Source organism: Centroberyx affinis, unplaced genomic scaffold (assembly GCF_046629955.1).
Source record: "Centroberyx affinis isolate AG114_WGS23_722 - 3 ecotype Tasmania unplaced genomic scaffold, CSIRO-AGI_Caff_v1 ptg003906l_1, whole genome shotgun sequence".
In the NCBI taxonomy this organism is placed as follows: Eukaryota; Metazoa; Chordata; class Actinopteri; order Beryciformes; family Berycidae; genus Centroberyx; species Centroberyx affinis.
In genome coordinates this window covers 197,501-217,713 of record NW_027281740.1, presented here as the reverse complement: position 1 = coordinate 217,713, position 20,213 = coordinate 197,501, and the positions used below count along the sequence as shown (strand labels likewise).

Genomic DNA, 20,213 nt, shown 5'->3' with positions numbered 1-20,213 from the left:
CTTGAGCTAAGCACTTAAAGTCACACTCAAATTGAAAATTACCTTTTCGCCTTTATATCTTATTCTATCATACCATACACCTATTTGACAATTTATGCCAAAAAAAAAAATCTTATATTTATTTTTCTTATCGTAATTTCCTCATTACTTTTACTTCCTGGAAAACGAAAAATCATTAGTGGTGACATCATGCTGTACCAGGAGGGGACATAAAGATTCCAACCAATAAAACCATCACAGATTTTTGAACAGTCCCGCCGCTCCACCCCTCTCATCTTCTTTCTCTTCCTCACTGGCATTCCACTGGTTTAGACTTTAGAATGATCCCTCCCTGCTTTATGTCCTGTCCCAAATACATCAACATACATCACACTGAGGAAGCAAGATGCTCTCAAAATGCTGTTTCATTGTGACTTTAACTGGTTGAATGTGAAGCAGGACGGTGCCTAAAAACACTGCATGGGCACAAAAAGTCACATGTGAAAAACTCACATGTGAATTCAAAGCACATGTGCTTTTTTGGACACATGTTGGTTTTCATATGTGAACATGTGAAATTTCCCATTGACATTTTCTGTGCAAAAAGTGTCTGTGTGTGAATTTAAGTTTTCACATGTGAAACAAATACTGACATATCTAAAGGAAGGTGAAAATGTGAAAAAACAACAGCAAAACAACAAAAACACTTAATCTAGAAATTAAATTTTTCAGTCAGAATGCAATGTGAGAAAAATTGTTCACATGTGAAAATCAACATGTGACCAAATGCGCATGTGCTTTGAATTCACATGTGGGTTTTCATACGTGAACATGTGAAATTTCCCACTGACATTTTCACCTGCGAAATGTTACATATTTGCATGTGAACTTTTCACATGTGAAACAAATATTGACATATCTAATGGCAGGTGAAAATGTGGGGGGAAAAAAACACTTCATGTCAAATTTTTACATAATTTTTACATTTTTACATCATTTAAAATCTATTGCGTGACGTCGGAATGCAATGTGAGAAAAATTGTTCACATGTGAAAATCAACATGTGACCAAATGTGCATGTGCTTTAAATTTTCACCTGCGAAATGTTACTTTGCATGTGAACTTTTCATATGTGAAACAAATATTGACATAACTAATGGCAGGTGAAAATGTGGGGGGAAAAAAACACTTCATGTCAAATTTTTACATAATTTTTACATTTTTACATCATCTAAAATCTATTGCGTGATGTGAGAAAAATTGTTCACATGTGACCAAATGTGCATGTGCTTTAAATTCACATGTGGGTTTTCATACATGAACATGTGAAATTTTCACATGTGAAACAAATATTGACATATCTAATGGCAGGTGAAAATGTGGGGAAAAAAACATCATCTAAAATCTATTGTGTGACGTCGGAATGCAATGTGAGAAAAATTGTTCACATGTGAAAATCAACATGTGACCAAATGTGCATGTGCTTTAAATTCACACGTGACTTTTGTGTGAAGGAAGGCAAACACACAGGTGAATAGCCTGACACTGGCCTACCAGCTCATGCTAACCACTGCGCAGCATCAGCCGACAGGAAGCTGATGTTTCTCCTACCAGTCCTACCATGCTCTCTGCTCCTCCGGCGGCGGGAACGTAAAGCACCCTGTACTCCTTCACTTTGCCCTCGGCGGGCTCCCAGCGCACGTTCAGCGTGGTCATGGTGGGGTTCACCACCTGCAGGTTCCTCACTCCGCCCAGAGGTTCTGAGGGGACGGCAGAGATCGGGTTACTAATGCAGACGAAGCAGCAGATTTATCGAGGAGAACGACCTCCGTGTCGCCGTCCACGACAACATGAGCTCATCAAGTCGTGAGATCTATCTTGGATTTCCCTGACAGGTGAAGTAAAGATGATACCCACCTCCTAAAGATCTTGCTGGTAGCAAGTAAAAAGGCCATTACTAAATATTGGCTTCAGAAAAACTGCCCTACTGCTGGCCTCTTTGTCAATATTGTTAAACACCTACATCTTCTAGAACAGATGAGCTGCTCCATACGGCTCCAAAAAGAACTGGGAGAAAAACGGTGGGAAAAATGGTGTGTTGATTTAGCCAATGAGACAGGTCTTTCATAATTATTGTATGTATCATGTGCGATATTTTATTTTAAATTAGGCAAATTTGCCTTGATTTATTGATCACCCCATAACCTCATATTTGTTTGCTTTTTTATTTTTTTGTTTGTTTGCTTTTTGCTTACTGTCCTTATAATGTGAAAAATGTTCATAAATAAAAAGTAAAAAGAAAAAAGTTGTGAAATCTCTGAACTCTAAAACGCAGATTTACGTGCTGTGGACACAAAATTATGTGAAAATGACATTCCTCCACCACAAATTGGATTCTGGGACATGAATTGGACACAGCATTTTTGGCTAAAAGTTGGCTAATGGTTAAGTTTAGGCAAGTAAAACAACTGTTACTTTGTTTGCTGAGGTTGCCTACACTAAATGAAGTAACATTTGCATTTTTGTCATAAAGTTTTCATGGGAAAAAAAAAATAATTCTGCTCTGTTTATAAGTTTAATCCAGTTTTATTTTGCTTTTTACAAATAAAGCTGGATTAAACTAAACAGGCGGGGCATGTTTGCTTCCATGAAATCGGGCTCTCAAGTAGGAATGAGAGCTTCTCTTGGGATTTTGAGATATCTCATTAATTCAGAAAAACAGAGCAGACTTATTATTTTTCCATGAAAACTTTTCTCAGAATTCTGAGATAATTATCTTGTTAATTCAGAAAAACAGGGCAATTTTTTTTTAGGTTTATTTTATAGACAGCAGCAAAACGGACAGTTGTTTCCATGACAATGTCACGGACTGTAACTTTAAGTTTTCTGTCCTGATTGAGACTGCACTGAGAACCATCTGTCCGGTCACGGCGGGACACTTACTGGTCTTTCCCTGGTCGGTGACGGCTTTGCTTTCGCCGGTGGGATACACGGCCACCACAGAGACGGAGTAAGGAGTGTCAGGCATCAGCTTCTGGAGGATGATGTTGTTCTTCTTTCCTCCGACCTGCGTCTGTTCAGAGGGAACACGTCAACAGTCAGACTGGAGATGTTTCTATCAGAGCGCTGTCTCCTCAGAGCAAGAGAGCGATTCATCAAAGATAAGTGACAAGAGGCTGACGCATGAACATGGTGTCAGGGGTTCGGCTGCGAGGCCCGAAAGCCCTGAAGTGCACTAACTGCACAGTCAGATGATGAACTGATCCAGACCGTCACAGCCATCCAAACATGACGAGAGCTGTGAATGATCCTAACACATGGCAAGATGCTTAAAATAAGAAAAATAATAATAATAGTTGGTATCAGTGTCTTCAAATGCAGGGTCATTTAGTTTGAGTAAGAACAAATTAGTTGTAAAATGTCTAATTTCAGCTCAGTATACATTTGAAAAATTCATTCCAAAAGGCCCAAAATCAATTTTAGAGAAAATTTGTTACCTGATATTCACTGCTCAAAATTGAAAACTCAAAAGATAACACCCTATAAAATGTATTTATTTTTTTTTTTTTTGTAAAGAGCTAAAGAAAGCTGAAGACTAGATAATATCTAATAATGAGTTTTGCTTTCATGCCAGCTATCATTTTTATCATAGTAAAATATCACATTTTTAAAATAGTGGAGATCTCACTTTAGAATGAAACTTTTCCACGTAGCACACAATAACAACAAAACCTACTAAATAAAATTCATGAAGGTGCAACATGTGGACAGAAGTTCTCACAGAACCAACTAAACTCCATTAAATCTATAAAATCTATTAAGGCAGCGACTGAATTTCTCCAAATCTGCAATCACTTATCCACGCTCCCATTCCAGTCTCCCAGAAGGAAACGGGAAACTCTAAAACGGCCAATAATTCACCCACTGCCTCACAATTTCTCCATTTATTCATGAATAAGTTTCTCTGCGAGGGAGTTTAAAAACGCCTTTGGGAAATCCTAGGTAAACAATTTTGCAATATATCATGGAATGGACATAATGCTGTAAACACTTTGATTCATGATAAACAGCATGTGTGGAAGCTGAGAGACAGATAACGAGGGATTTCACGTTACATTTGCATTTATATTTTAGGTATTTGGCCGACACTTTCATCCAGAGAGACTTCCACAGACTCAGTGTCTTGCTCACTGGCACTCTGACAGATATTGTGGGGATCAAACTTGCGGCCTTTTGGTTACGGGACAGTCTCTAGCCACTAGGCAACTGTGCTGTCCACTTTGTAACACTGAACATTTGTAACATTATCTGGTAATAATTTTGTGCAATAATTCAACTGTGCAATAATTATTTAATTATTTACACTGTTGTATATATTGTAGTATGATGCACATATTTGTACATATTTCTTATTTCTATTTTCTTATAATTTCTCTATGCTTATATATATTTCTCTTCTAAAATGTGAGCAACTGCAACGTAACCCAATTTCCCCTCGGGGATCAATTAAGTATTTCTGATTCTGATTCTGATTCTGTATTCATCACAGCACTATCTATATACTATATACTAATGAAGCCAACTACACTTACATAATTCAAGCTAATATTACTTTCAATGCGTGGATACTCACAGGGTTTCTCTACATTTTCTGTTTCAACTTTTTCCAAACCTAAATTCCATGACTTGATTGGAAGATTAGATTAGATTAAATTGTAAGGTGATCAATATAATTTACGATGATAGTAGCTGATCAATATGAGTGCCAACGAGGCCATATAAATCTATAGCTGAACATTATTCCTCTCTACACTACATAATAGCTGCATAAAATTAAATAAAACAGTTAAATGTGTAGCTGACGTTTAAAAAACAGTATTTTTCCATACTTTTTAGGCAATCCCCAAACGTTTCAGAACCTGGAACATCTCAAATTCATCATTAAAATACTTTTCTGGACCTGAGTAGGAACCAGGTGCTCAATATCCCTTCTGGATTATATGAATCGTGTAAAAACAACAAGCCTGCGGATGACAATACAACCCCAGATGTCCACGGTGTGTTGGTATATACGTCTTATGTCATGAGGGGATCAGAAACGCATTAAACAGACTTGCACTACTGACATCATGACTCAACCCTGACACATTGTTTGGGGGAACGCTGTCATAACATCTCAGAGACACAATAAAATTTGTAACTCGCGGGAAATTCTTTTCATACAACCCGCAGTTTCCTTAAAGTAGATCCAAGTTATTTCCAGTGCTAATCACTATTGGGTAATCGCAGAGGAATGCAGGCTTGGCAGCCAGGCGCAGGAATCCACTAAGTAACAAGGTCGCACCGCGGGGCGCTGTCATAAACCAAATGTCAAAATATAATGAAGGAACACAGGATCGCCGGAAATTTCTCTCACAGAGCGCCGGCGGTGTTCTACTGAATTCTTTGTTCAGGACGTCTTTGTGTATCCTGAAGAGGAAGACGCTTTCAAATCACAATCCAAAATAGGTGCTTTGTCATGTGAAAATGTATGAGAAGCATAAACATAAACGTTATTCCCCCCGATTGTTTTTTCATTCTTTGCTGTGGACGCCTCTCTTGTATCTCAAGACGGACCGATCCGCCAATTCAGTGGTGATTTTTCTTTGGAATCGGCCCTTTTCACATCGTCATGGTAACAGGTTCCGCATTGAGAAAACAGGTGCATTACAGCATCCTGGCCTTCACTGAATCGCTCCACAGCCTGCTCAAAATGAACACTCATGAAGTAGAAAGACTCGCTGACCTGTTTTCATCGACTCTTGATTGGACCCAAACTAGAGAAAGTAGGGTTGGGGCGATATGGTTGAAATCAATATCACGATAATCATAAGGATTTTTTTCGATATCGATATATATGACAATATGGCTCACATAAGCGAAATCACGTTAAATAATCAAATTAATGTTCATCATATTGAACCGAATGGTAATGTTTGGTGTTACGTCAAATTAAACTGAAATTTTCACATAATATTCCTGCCATACTTCATTTTGTCTGAGTTTCTAAATAAAATTTGCTTGTTCTCATCAGAATTGTGTGTCTCGATATCCCAAAATCACCAAATCATCACAATATAATCCCACTGAAAGACGATAAACGATAATATTGAATTATCATCCAGCCCTAAGAGAAAGGCTTCAAGTTATTCTTCTTCGCCTAAAGTTTCCTCTTCGATTATGAACATGAGTTTTACCTTCAGTTTCTCCTCCTCTGCTGTCATCTCTTGGCAGTCATCGCCTCATTTGCATAACGTTGTTACATTATGTATCTAGTGCTAGCAACTTGTTACAAAGAAGCCAGTATAAAGAGTTTGTGGCCTGTAAGTTATGTTGGTTAGGCTACAATTACAATTTTGTCTTTGTTGGACTGCCAGAAAGTTGCCACAGGAAGTTGTGTTGCACCAGTTTCTCAACATGGAAGCTGTTACCGTGACGACGTGAAAAGGGCCTATATGCATGAAGAGAATACACCTTTTGCCTTCCCTGCAATGTTATTAGCTTTCCCTGGTAAGTGTTTTATTGAATTTTCTGTTGAATTTGTTTGTTGTATCTGAAGAGGGAGACGATTCCAAATCACAATCCAACATGGATGCTTTGTTGTATGAAAATGTACAGGAAACATCGGATTTTTTACAGAACTCTTCCCTGGTTTAAGTGAATTCTTTGTTGATCCCTTACATAAAATGATTTCAAATCACAATCCACCAATTTTTTAAAATAAAAATGCATGAGGAAGATGCTCCTTTTGCCTTTCCTGCAGTGCTCTTAGCTTTCCCTGATGTGTTTTATTCCATTCTTCGTTGAGGACATCTTGGTGTATCTCAGGAGGGAGACGATTTCAAATCACACCCAACAATTCATAAATGATTGGTTTATATATGTGCACAGGGAACATGCACTGCAAACTATTTTGGCAGGGTTTAAAGCTTTCCATCGTGTTAAGAGATCCCTCGATTTGTCATCAACTGACTAAAACACACTGGAGTCCAGTCAAACAGCAGCACAGCCAGCATCACCACTCCCTGACCATGCAGAACAAAAGCTCAGTGAGCAAGAACAATATGGATATAAGGAAAATACACCCTAATAAGGAATTTAAGTCAAATTGTTCTTCTGATGTTGGACAAATAGACAAAACCCAGAGTGATTTTACCGTCATATGGTTAAGGGAGAGAGGGATTCGATTTCTGGTAACACAATATAAAACAATCTATGAAATGAAGCCAATTTGGGTGTAAAAACGAAAACACACATTCTATAAATCTCTAAAGTCAGTCCACTGTTCATTATCAATGGAGCAGCTCCAAGTTTTGTCTCTTGATAAATTGAGAAAGCCTTGGTTCTGTGTTTATGTGAATTCTACCTCATGTTGGACAATTACTTAAAATTTACAACTGAATAAAGCTACTGAAAAATGTCACATTAGGGCTAAATCAAAAGGGCTGAACATGTTGAAGTGACACTTAAAACGTATAGGTTTCCTTTCCTAAACCAAGGTAGGTCAGCTGGGTTGAGCTGAGCTATGGCTCAGGAGGTAGAGCGGGTCGTCCACTAATCAGAAGGTCGTGGTTCGATCCCCGGCTCCTCCAGTCCACATGTTGAAGTGTCCTTGGGCAAGATACTGAACCCCAAATTGCTCCCGGTGGTTGCGCCAGCACCCTGCGTGATAGCTTGCCGCCATCGGTGTATGAATGTGTGTGTGAATGGGTGAATGTAGGTATGTTGTAAAGCACTTTGGATAAAAGCGCTATATAAATGCAGTCCATTTACAAGGCAATTCAAGTGTTATGATCTAAAATTAGGAGTGGGAGCATTGATAACATATTTACATCACCAATCCTCTAGCAACCACAACTGGTGCCATCATGGAGATCCAGTGAAGAATTGGCTAGGTAATTGGCCAGCTAATAATGGCTAAATATATTACAACCAGCAAAGAAAAGATACCTGATTTCTGTGGTGTAAGTGAAGTAATGAATGTTATAAATTTAGGTTACTGAGACACAATAAACTGTCTGGTCTCAATTGCCCCTGGTCCTGGTCCAAAAGCACCAAGAACTGTAGCTAGCTTCAAAAGCGTCAGCTCAGTTAACCTGAACAAAGCAAACAGTTGGTTTTGGTGTTTGTTAGCTAACTAGCTAACAATTTAGCAAGGTAACTTTTAATGTTAATGTTAATGTTATGTGACTACTATCCACTACAAATAATGTACAGATCAGATGTGTTAATAACAAGACAGTGATGGTTAGCTTACTAGATGCAATGGTTAGCTAGCTAATAAGTTGACATCTGAACACAAAATTGATTCGTCACTTCCTGTGCGCCAAGAAGGTTTTCAACCAGTGTCCATACCTGCCACTTGAATTTCATTTGGGCAAATAGGGCAAATCTACGGCATCTCAATTAGGGGCGATGGGACGCTCTTCTCTGTTGCAGCCCTATTTTGTGACGTATGCTGATGAGACTGCTGTAATTGTATCTAAAACTCTTGCCATAGTGCAGCTTTAAATAAGTAAAACAAATAAACGTACTGTGAGAGTCTCGCCTCCAGCCGTGGGTTGGTAAATGATCTTGTAGTTCTGGACCGGGCCAGGGGCGTGCTCCCACTTCACTGTCATGGTGCTGATGGTTTCATTGAACACCCTCAAGTTGCGGGGAGGCTCATGGGGAGCTGGGAGCATACAGACACTTCCAGTTAGATACACAAACACAGTCAATACATTCAGTGTTTTTTTTGATGATGGTGATGATGATGAGGATGATGATGGTGGTGATGGTGATGCTGTTGGTGGCAACGGAACAGCCGTAAACCGGCTCCCACGATCCCTTGGGTCATGAGGCTGGATGGGTCAATGGTAGGATGAGAGCAGAGAGGCTCACAACAGGAGCAGCAACATGGAGTCTGAAGCAGTTCAGAGCAGGGCTGGAGTCAAGTAACTTTCCATTCAATTAATTTAAAATACAACTAGAAATTCAGTTAATTACCTTTTAATGTGGGGGTTTTAATGTATAGTACAGTGTCTATTTTACCTTCGATATTCCTACTACTATGAATCTGTCAAATAATAAAAATTCCCAAATATTGCTAATTCTCGTAAATCCAAACTTTTCAACTTGCCAAAGGTTTTTCAGTATTTGAGTTTTGAATAAAATCCTGTTGCTGAATCAGTTGAATGAAAAGTGTACCGACCTCAACCCGACTGCGAAGGATTGAACAATAAATCAGCGACATGCGACAACATTTATTTGATGACTGGGGTGAAAACTGATGAAGGATGACGTGACGACATGAGAAATGACGTTACAACATGAGGTGAATGGCGCGTGACACGAGAAAAACGGTATGAAGACAAAATGGTTGACAATGACACTGAAACAAAATGGTCGACAATGGAATTAAAACAAAATGGTTGACAATGGAGGAGTCAGTGGAGGACGATGTGTTACTGGTTAATTTTCACACTTTTTGCATTTGAAGCTCTGAATCTGCGTTCACACCGCCATCAATCACATCGCCTACTGTCAGATAGCTAATATGAGCTAGCTGACTGCTAGCTGTAGCGGCAATGATGTCGCCATGGTTTTAGATGGCTAAAATGAGGCTACGTAAGGTTTAAAAGTGAAAGTTTAGTAACGTCTACATCTTAGACTGCGTCTTCTGGGGTAAATGACAAAAATAAAGTGTTATCTTGTACTTCTCTGGTGCATATTTTTGATATTTAAAGCTGTTTATGCATTGTTTAAATATGTAACTGCTTGGTCTAAAACTGGGCTATACATAGAGGCTTTATGAGAGCTAAACCTTTTAATGACATCTAGTGCTCATTGGGAACACAGAAGAAAGAGCAATCTTAGTGCCTGATGGGCCAAAAGTTCCCAAAAGTTCAGCTTCAGCCAACTTTTCTGAAACAACAAATCGATGAAACGAGGCGGCCGACGTTTCTTCGGTTGTAGAAAATAAATAGACGTGCGGAAACTGATTCCTCAAGTCGCCTGCGGTGTGAACGCATCAACGGTGAGGCGCTGAAATGCACATACATGCAGTTATGAAAGGGGAAAAAAAAGTGTGCTTCCGTCAACACTGTCCTTATCGTCCACGTTACCATTCCAACCATAATCATGAACATGAACATTACAATGAAAATGCCCCTCTCCTTCTCAAATGACATACCATCCGGATCCTTCAACACTAGAAAGAGACGTTGAGAAAACAGCGTTATTGCAATGTGCGTTACATCTGTGAGGTCTTGTGAGTGTAAAATATGACAGTTGTGGTTTGGGAGCAGGGGGGGGGGGGGAGGGGGGAGGGGAGAGGGGAGGGAGGAGGCTTACATGTGCGCTGGCTTCCCATCAGGTCTTCGCTCTCCGACTCGTCTGGGTAGATGGCTGTAACGGTGACGTCATACAGGGTGTCGGGGTCCAAGTTCTGCAGAACATGGGTGGTTTCATCGCTATTCAGGATGGCCTGGTGACAGAGGGAGAAAGAGAGAGAGAGAGAAGAAGAAGAAGAAGAAGAAGAAGAAGAAGTAGGTCACCGTCTACTCCGCTACTGCTACTAGCAAAGAGAGACTCAATGTGAGAGGCAATAACACATGAATAGCATATGCCAGTCTGCTGAACACTCTTCTGAGTCTGGGTGGCCCCAGTTGGAATGGAACCAATGATCAAACACCATGCTGAGCTTCCAATGGGATTCAATGGAGAAAAAACAATGAACAAACAACACTATGCTCCAAAACAGGCTTTACTTAAACCTAAAGATTTACTTTTACCTAAATATCCTTGTTTTTGTGTTTGTCTCTCAATTCTGTGGTGTTTCTGCACTGCACTTCCCCACAGATCACCTGTCAATCAAACAGTTTGAGGGGGCGGAGCTTGTATTTTCTGTTGCTGCAGTTTGAATTTCTCTTTTCTTTGTCCGTTCAGCCATGGTGGCTATCGCTGCTCATGCTAACTACCCTGTTCTTCTTCTTCTTCTTCTTCTTCTTTTTCTGTTTATTCCAAACAAACCAGGAAACGTAAAACACATCACTTCCTGTGCGGCAGAGGATTTTTTCCGATGTGTTGAATCACTATTGTGTTATTTCAATCAGCGATAAAGGGCAAAACTGACATTTATTTGAATGAAAGTGCTGCAGATGCTTACTTTAATACACAAAAGACAATGTTGTTGCACTGGATTACAGGCATTAACTTTAAGAACATGCTGAAGGCCCTTGAAGGCTGAAACACCTTGTTTTTTACTAAATAAAATAGCCACCATGTGAAAAAAGTGAAACTTACTCTAACAAAATGATTGCTAGCACAGAATTAAAACAAATGATAGCACTTTTTTTAAATGGTAGTTGGCAACTGAACAAAAATACACTTTCACAGACTTGAACTTGTAGATTAATGCTCACATTGGGTTTCATTAAACCTAACACTTGCATTGGATATCGTCAGTTGGCGGTCAATTCACAGTCTGATGTCCTTCAGATATAAACTAAATCTATAGCAAACAACTGGGTATGGATTTCATTCATGGATTTTTGTGGTAAGAGTTGGACGGTTGAGGGGGGTGAGAATGAAAAAAAGTGGGCACAAAAAGATGCTAAGCGGGCCAGGGAATAACAAGAATTAAACAAAGGGAGCATTATTGTTGCATGAATGGAAGTGGATGTTTTAAGTTAAGCCCTGGCATACACAATAACAATAGGTTTTTCCAAGCATGGCAGGACTTTAAGGGATCTGTGAAACTGCGAGGCACGAAAATATACGAGACAACAGATCTTCCTCAGGGTCTTCCGTTTGCCTCATAACAAAAAAGACAAAAAAAATCAAACGGCATTCATACAATAAGACTCTCTGTTCCATTTTTGCATGTAAACAATGCTTTCTTCGTTTCATTTTTTTTTTTTTTAACCCTTTATCAACCCGCCTTGCAGGCAGCCTATATGTCCAAAAAGCAGGTTTATGACGGGAAGGTTGCCGGTTCCAATCCATGGTTTTTGATGTCTTGGACTTGTGTATTTTGACTCAGACTTGATCTTGGCAACTAGTAGTTTAGTCAATTAAAGTACTGCGGTAGGCCAAGGGGATCTGAACCCATCGCAGCCTGTTCATGCATTGTTTTTGAGTGGTAATTTGAAGTAATCAGGTAAGCCAAAAAGGATTTAAACCTATAGTCAGGCCTGTAGTGCGGGTCCGGTTTTGGACTTGAGTAGTGACTTGTCTCTGTCTCGTGTTTTGACTCGGACTTGTCTTGGTCTCGTGCCAATATTGGATGTTGACTCGACTTTTTTCCGCCTATCTATAAAATTTTCAAAGATCTGTTTTTCACTACCTGGTCCACCTTTGTATATATTTTCTCCCCAGCACTACAAACGATGTGTATAGTGTGTGACGGTCCTCAAGCCTCTATGCATCGATTAGTTGGATGTTGAAGTGTTTAAGTCCAGATCTCCTGCAGATAGATCTACATCTCTGTTCATCTTTAAGAAACTACTTAATCAATATTTTTACATTTAGTGAGATATGTACATCATTTATTGCCTGTTTTGGTCTTGAACAGGACTTGATTTGCTCTGGTCTCGGTGTTGACATGGCCTCGACCCCCTTTTGGACCTAGTCTGGACTTGAACTCGACCTCACCTGGTCTTGGAATTGACTTGAACTCGACTAAGGTCTTGACTACATTCCTGCCTCGGCTGCTGGTCAACCAAGGAGTGAATGTGTGTAAGTATATGGAAAGAACCTAGTTATAAGGCCTGATACTACTCATCGTAACTCATATCCAACGGCCCCCTAGATGCCATACTGAACTCTATATCTATATTTGCATCCATTCTCAATAATCTGTGTACGTGAGTTGTCGTGCCTTCTCAGTCGACGTTCCCCCCCGGATAAATAAAGTCTAATAAAGCGAGGTCGGCTCCGGGACCCGTCTACCTACATGTTGGAAGTTCTGTTCCCCCTTCTTGGTCCAGCCGATGCGGTAGAGGGCCACGTCCGGGGCGCCGTGCTCCCACGAGGCTCTGAACGAGGACTGGGTCACCTCCGAGAACTGCAGGTTCTTCGGGGCAGGAACAACATCTGTTCACATGTGCGGAAACAAGAGGGGGGTGGGGGGGGGGGGGGGTGATTACGAGGAAGTCTTGAGAGATGAGGCAACACCATGTGAGGAGTATTTACTGTAGCTGCAAGTGCGTTTCACTGCCCTTTTGCAGGCCAATGTACTGGTAATGTGTGTGTGTGTGTGTGTGTGTGTGTTTGCGTGTGTGTGTGTGTGAATGTTGAAAACAACTTTTCCACACAGTTCACCTGGGATTAATGATGAACAGGGCCAATGCCGTAAATGATCACATACACGCACACACACTGACACACACACACACACAAAACACACACACCCAAAACACACACACACACACACACACACACACACACAGATTTATTGGTCCATAGCATGTGCAAAGAGAAAGAGTCCAGCCCCCTCTGAAGGCTGTTTTTCGGTCCAGGAGGGGAAGTGAGGAGAGTTAATATAGACCTCATCACCATCACAACAACTCCGTACCACATTTACTGTGCAGGGACTGGAGTGGGTTAGTCAATTAAAGTAGCAAGGGAGGCTGAAATAATAAGCACCTGTGTGATAGCATTGTTTTCTGATGTAGTTTAGTCTAATAAAAGTAATGAGGTAGACCGAGAGGAGCTGAACCCGTCACAGCCTGTTCACACATGGCTTTGGAGTAGTTTAGTCATTTGAAGCCAAAAGGATTTAAACCATAGAACTTGAAGGGATAGATAGTGTATCATGTATCATCCTAGTGTTTACTGTTTGTAATTTGAATAGAGTAGAACGGTCCTTCCACTGTCTACCATGGTAATTTAGCTACTAGTACAGCATAAAATGGCAGTTATGACATTTTAAGTGTTAGTTGCTATGGTGACAACACAAGTCTGGGCTGTGAATTAAGGCTGTGAAGTCTGACACACTTGCTTCAGAACTGAGCAGATGAGTCTGTTAGCAAACTGTCAGAACTCAAGAAACCTACTATGTGATGGTCCTCAAACCTCTATACATTGATTCATTTGATGTTGAAGGGTTTACTACAGAGCTCCTGCAGACAGATCTACATCTCTGTTCATCCTTAATCTTAACCTTAATGTATTTTTGACTATTTTGGTCTTGAACAGGACTCGATTTGCTCTGGTCTCGGTCTGGACTCCGTCTTGACCCCCTTTTGGACCTGGTCTCGGTCTTGAGTCGAACTCAACTGGAGCAGTTCAAACATTGTTTCGTCTCTGTGGTGCTCTCTCGATCCCCAAAGGAGGAATTCTCTTTCCACAGGGAGGTCAGAGGTCAGAGGTCAGATACAGATCAGCAGCCCTGCAGCTGGTTAGGGTTCAGTGTCTTGTTCACCGACACCTAAGCAGGACGGATGTTTGCTGATATTGAGGGTCTTGAACCTCTCAGGTGAAGGAGAGTCTCTATACTCACCACAAATGAAAATGCCAAAAACTTAACGTCTGAATTTGCCTTTGACTGTCAAACAGTCTGCCGGTCAGCTGATCTGAAGTAGTCAGAAAAGCCTTAGGGATTTAAACCCTTGACAGTCTGTTCAAATATTGGGTTTTTGGAATAGTTCTGTTCCTCAAACTAATGATCTGGTAGAGCAGCGGTAACCTGAAGATCAGAGAGTCGGGCTTGTGATTGGGAAGGTCGCTCTTTCGAATCCACAGACCCAGCTGGGAAAATCTGTCTGGGAAAGTGGATGAGAAACGGTCTAACCTCCCTCAAAACGTGCTGCGGTGCCCTTGAGCAAGGCACCAAACTCCTTATTGCTCCAGTAGAGCTGCTCAGTGGCCAAAAAAACACAGCTTGTGTTTAAATGTTTAAATGGACTTGCTCCTCAGCCTTTCTGTAAATATATCAAGAGACTACAGAGCTGCAGCAGATCCACCAGAGCAGCTTCAAGTGGCAATTTGTAAAGTTTCATTCTGCAAAAACATCTTTTGCTCAGACAGCTTTTTCTGTGAAAGGAGCAAAGTCCTTGAACTTGCTACCTGATCACTTGAAATCTGCTGCAAATTTCACCACTTTTAACAGAGTTACCAAATCCTGGTTAATTCAGCAACATACTTGTACTCATGTCTAGTTTTCTGCAGTTATGTTACTACTAAATGTGTGTTTTATGGTATCTTGTTGTACTCAGTTTACCTTCTTTTTACTTCACTGTTTTAATCTCTTATTCTCACAGAAGCCCTTCTAGGGACGGGTGTTGCAAATTAGCATCTGCTATAAAACACTATGATACTTGCATCAGATAGCTGTTCTCAGTTTGTCTATGTATATTGTATCTAACCCTATCAAATAAACCATAAATAAATAAAGTTGAAGACTGCGGTTGAATGTACAAGAGTTGTGTGAAGGTGCAGCAGAAGAAGAAGAAGAAGAGTCTGCTTGGATAAAGGAAGGGATGTGAACCTGTGATGGCTTGTCCCAGCATCGGGGTCCCGGGTCCGGCGTCGTAGATCGGGATGACGGCCACATCGTACTCCGTCTGGGAGATGAGGCTGGACAGGCCGCGGCTGGTGATGTCACCGCTCACCTCAACCTGCCGGCGGTGAGTTCAAACAAGGGGATTAGGAATCACCGACAGTTCAGTTCGGTCATGTTGGACAAGTAACTGCGGGTTCGTGGAAATATAATCTGTATTTTCAACAATTTAAAAGTTACACATGAGAAGGTTTCATTCCAAAATTACGTACAAAACAGTTGTTGACATGAAAGTAAAGCTCATTATGGAAATATTTGTTTTTTAGCTAATTTAAGACTTTCACCTACAATCTATGAACATTTTAAGGATGGAGTCATTGATATAAATATTTTAAAGGAGGGATATCTTTTGCTTTTTCAGCAATTTTATATAATTACCTGGTGTCTATAAAATACATCTGTTAAGTTTTTTTTCAGTAAAAATCGTTTAGTTAAACACTTCCCAGTGTTTGTTTCCCACCTACAAGAAAATAGGTTGTTTTACATAAGCAGCTTCTTATGCTAATGAGCGACTGCTCTGATTGGCTGGCCATTCTGGAAGGCCCACCCTCCTCTTAGCACTGGTTGGTTGATTTCTAAATCTGACTGGCTTGCACAAGGGGGCTTGTTTTTTTAGTTGGTGACTCTGGGGAAGTGGCATAGTAACATGATTCAGTTTTTTTTAGTGTGATTACTTCACACCTCCAAGAACCATAAATACTAAGAATTGCCACATCCTAGGATACCCCCCCCTTTAAATATCGAGTGATAAACGTTATTCTCAAAAAGGAAATATGGTATAGCAATTTGAAATTATGAAACCCTTATGATTATCATTAGTATCACATTAACATATTTATTCATATTCACAGAGGAACACATTCACGTTTATTTATATTAGTATATTGCAGTCTGTCCCTACTAGAGATAAATCAGATATTTGATGGTTATATAGACATGATGATTGTATAATCTGATAAATACGTGTTATACCAGTAATATCTGTCTGCATGTTGCTCATAATGTGTTTCACATTTGTATTTCCCTGCGGGTGAAGCTGCAATCCAACGGCTGGCAAAAACCTCCAAAATCACCTCCGATGAAATCATGATGTGATTTGGGAAAACATGGGGAGTTTTTGGGAAGGATTTCCTGTCACATCCCAAGACTTCCTCTGCAGATCAGGACCTGCTGCTTCACATCGGGGGAGAAGATCAAATCTGCTGATAGAGAGCAGCTGACTGGGTTTTCTAGAACTTACTGAGAAACATTTTTATTATTTCATCTGTTCATGCCCTTTGCTGCTCTCTAAATCAGTGATCTTCAACCTTTTTCATATCCAGGACCCCTAATTTAGTCCACATCAGAGCCTCAGACCCCCATTTGATGAGATTTTGTGTCTCGGACCCAAATCTGAGAATATTTTTATTGTCAGATATGATTATGTCCAGAATCCCATGACTATCTGTATTGTAGGTAGAGAGATAAGAGAGAAACTATGATCAGAACAGTCATTCTTCTACATTCTCTAATTGTTTTGCTGGGGACCCCCTGGAACCCCCTCAAGGACCCCTGGTGGTCCCCGGACCCCACGTTGAAAACCACTGCTCTAAAGCACCTCATGAATAAATCTGACTTTACTCCACCTATCCTGCACGAAACATCTTTACGTTTTTCTCTGAAATAAAAATATTTGCCATTGAGCTGAGAATTATTTGTAGTTCCAGAGAATGTCAGACGGTAGGAAAAACTGAAGGATGTAAAAAAAAAAAAAAAAAAAAGCTGAGAGATGTCTTTGCGGTTTTCCATTTCAGTAGGGGGAAGCTTAGTAAAGTAAGCAGCTACGAGAAAAAAAAAAAAAAAAAAAAAAAAAGCCCTGAGCTCAGCAGGCATAAATCCACAGTATGGGCTTCTTCTTCTTCTTCTTCTTCTTCCCTGGAGGAGGTCAGAGGAGGTCAGAGGTCGTGCTGAAGAGGAGTCGACTTCCATCCATCAGAGGTTTAGTGGAAAACTTCTCGCAGGTGTCCACTGCCGATTCGTCCCAGACTGTTTGTCCTCCGCTGACAATCCAAGTGAGAAATTATCGGGGGACGGCGGAGTGGTGCTCCTGTGATCCAGGCAGCCGGGCTGGAGCTGCCGGGGCCGGAGCCAGCTCCTCCCTGCCAGCAGACCGCTTTTTTCCCATAAGGCCCCGGGCCAAGGAGAGGGGCCGCGCTCCCGCTCCACTTATTAGAGGCCGGGCTGTAACTCTCGACTCGGTCTCGACTTGTCACTTTCCCAGAACTAAGATATCACAGAGGCTGCTGACGAAAAAAACTTTAACCTTATAAAGTTCTGGGTGAGCTCTTAAGTCGGCTGTGGTTGTTTAAAAGCCCCCCCCCCCCCTCTGACCCAGCATGCAATATGAACAATAATCAAACAAGTCCTGCAGGCGTGTTGGTTTATACAGCAAAGAGGCAACATCTGATTCCTGCCAAGTGAAAAGGCCACAGCTGAACCTCGCTGCTGTAAACCTGAACCTCATTCAGACCGGGACTGGAAACGGTAGAGACAGATCAGACGTCGGTTTTTTTTTTTTTTTTTTTTTTTTTTTTTTAAGACGGAGGATCGCTTTTGAATTGTGCGATGAGGACACAGGAGGATGCTCTTAAAGATTTACTGATCACTTTCCAACACAAACAAAAACCTCTCTGCAATCTTTGTTAAACATCTCCTAAGGAAGCCCGACTGCAGATCTTCCATAATGATAGAAAAGTGAAGGTCCTTAAAAGCAGAAGGATGGCTATATCCCACTACTATAATTAGGAGGAGAGGAGAGGAGAGGAGAGGAGAGGAGAGGAGGAGAGGGGAGAGGAGAGGAGACAAGGAGAGGAAAGGAGAGGAGAGGAGAGGAGACAAGGAGAGGAGACAAGGAGAGGACAGGAGGAGAGGAGAGGGGAGAGGAGAGGAGAGGAGAGGAGAGGAGAGGAGAGGAGAGGAGAGGAGAGGAGAGGAGAGGAAAGGAAAGGAGAGGAGGAGAGGGGAGAGGAGAGGAGACAAGGAGAGGAGAGGAGACAAGGAGAGGAAAGGAGAGGAGAGGAGAGGAGACAAGGAGAGGAGAGGAGAGGAGGAGGGGAGAGGAGAGGAGGAGAGAGGAGACAAGGAGAGGAGAGGAGAGGAGGAGGGGAGAGGAGAGGAGGAGAGAGGAGACAAGGAGAGGAGAGGAGAGGAGAGGAGACAAGGAGAGGAGAGGAGAGGAGAGGAGGAGAGAGGAGACAAGGAGAGGAGAGGAGGAGGGGAGAGGAGAGGAGGAGACAAGGAGAGGAGAGGAGAGGAGAGGAGACAAGGAGAGGAGAGGAGAGGAGAGGAGGAGAGAGGAGGAGAGGAGGAGAGAGGAGGAGAGGAGAAGAGACAAGGAGAGGAGAGGAGAGGAGAGGAGAGAGGAGGAGAGGAGAGGAGAGGAGAGGAGAGGAGACAAGGAGAGGAGAGGAGAGGAGAGGAGACAAGGACAGGAGAGGAGAGAGGAGAGGAGACAAGGACAGGAGGGGAGAGGAGAGGAGAGGAGAGGAGGAGACAAGGAGAGGAGAGAGGAGACAAGGAGAGGATAGGAGGAGAGGAGAGAGGAGAGGAGACAAGGAGAGGATAGGAGGAGAGGAGAGAGGAGAGGAGACAAGAAGAGGAAAGGAGGAGAGGAGGTTATAAATTCTAGTAATGACAAAATGGAGCCAGTAAAACAAAACGTTAGCTTCATCTCAGCTCTATCAGCAGCGTTTAGTTTGTTTATGAATCGTCCTTCAGTTGGATGAGGAAGTTACGTCTCCTGAACTCATCCAACCCTTTAAAACTTTTTTTTTTTTTACTTTCCTCTACAGTAGGAGACTCAGTCTTAATGCAGACCAGCTGAGTCTGTGATAAGAGGGAAGTCTGCCAGGCAAAACAGGACAAGGATTCAGTTGACTTTGCTATAGACTTGTAACTCTGTATGATATTTTAAATCCATTATCAAAACCCTCTTGTTTAACAAAGCCGTTTTATAGTCTCTCCTGCTTTCATGCCACTATTCTACTTCTCCTGTTTTTTTAAGTGTGTTTATGATCCATGCTTCTTCTTCTTCACGTTTTTTTAATGCAGTTTTTGCCTTTTATTGTCCATCTTATTGTTGTTAATTTACTTTCTCTCTTTTGGTCGTTACTGTTGTCTTTGGACTATATGAAGTACTATATAAATAAAATGTACTATTATTATCATTATTATCATTATTATCATTATTATCATTATTATTATTATTCATTTTGGCCAACTTGTGTAACCATGCAAGGATGATTGTGACTCACTGAGTGTATTTATTAATGAACTCCTTCTTTCTTTGCGTTTCTAAATCATCCCTCAGTCAGCTGAAAGGCATGCTGGGATGCCAAATGCCGGGCGGTCTTACCTCTTTCACGTCTCCCTCGTCCGGCTTGTAGGTGATGATGTACTTGAGGACGTTTCCGGGCGCGGCGTCCCAGTTGAGGTTCATGGTGCTGTGGGTGACATCACTGACCCGCAGGACGCCGGCGGGAGGCATGGGCACTGAGGGAGAGCAGGGCAAGGAAGAGGAGACTTTAATGATGTGGAAAAAAAGATCGCATCTGAAGTTTACTGTTGCGACAAAGACGCAGCTCTGATACTTGGCCGCACTGTGAATATTTTC

General features: G+C 41.5%; 1 protein-coding gene across 1 annotated transcript in view; it reads right to left on the bottom strand.

Moving 5' to 3' along the window:
• LOC139663063 (collagen alpha-1(XII) chain-like) overlaps positions 1-20,213 on the bottom strand; it is a gene marked incomplete at its 3' end in the record, with an annotated part of 107,850 nt that overhangs the window by 16,889 nt on the left and 70,748 nt on the right. Inside the window, exons 26-33 of the mRNA XM_071541596.1 lie at positions 19,956-20,092; positions 15,491-15,620; positions 12,956-13,095; positions 10,354-10,486; positions 10,193-10,210; positions 8,553-8,692; positions 2,923-3,052; positions 1,600-1,739 (exon numbers count right to left, since the gene is read on the bottom strand). Of these exons, the coding sequence (XP_071397697.1) occupies positions 1,600-1,739; positions 2,923-3,052; positions 8,553-8,692; positions 10,193-10,210; positions 10,354-10,486; positions 12,956-13,095; positions 15,491-15,620; positions 19,956-20,092 (968 nt within the window). The remainder of the gene's footprint in view (positions 1-1,599; positions 1,740-2,922; positions 3,053-8,552; positions 8,693-10,192; positions 10,211-10,353; positions 10,487-12,955; positions 13,096-15,490; positions 15,621-19,955; positions 20,093-20,213) is intronic.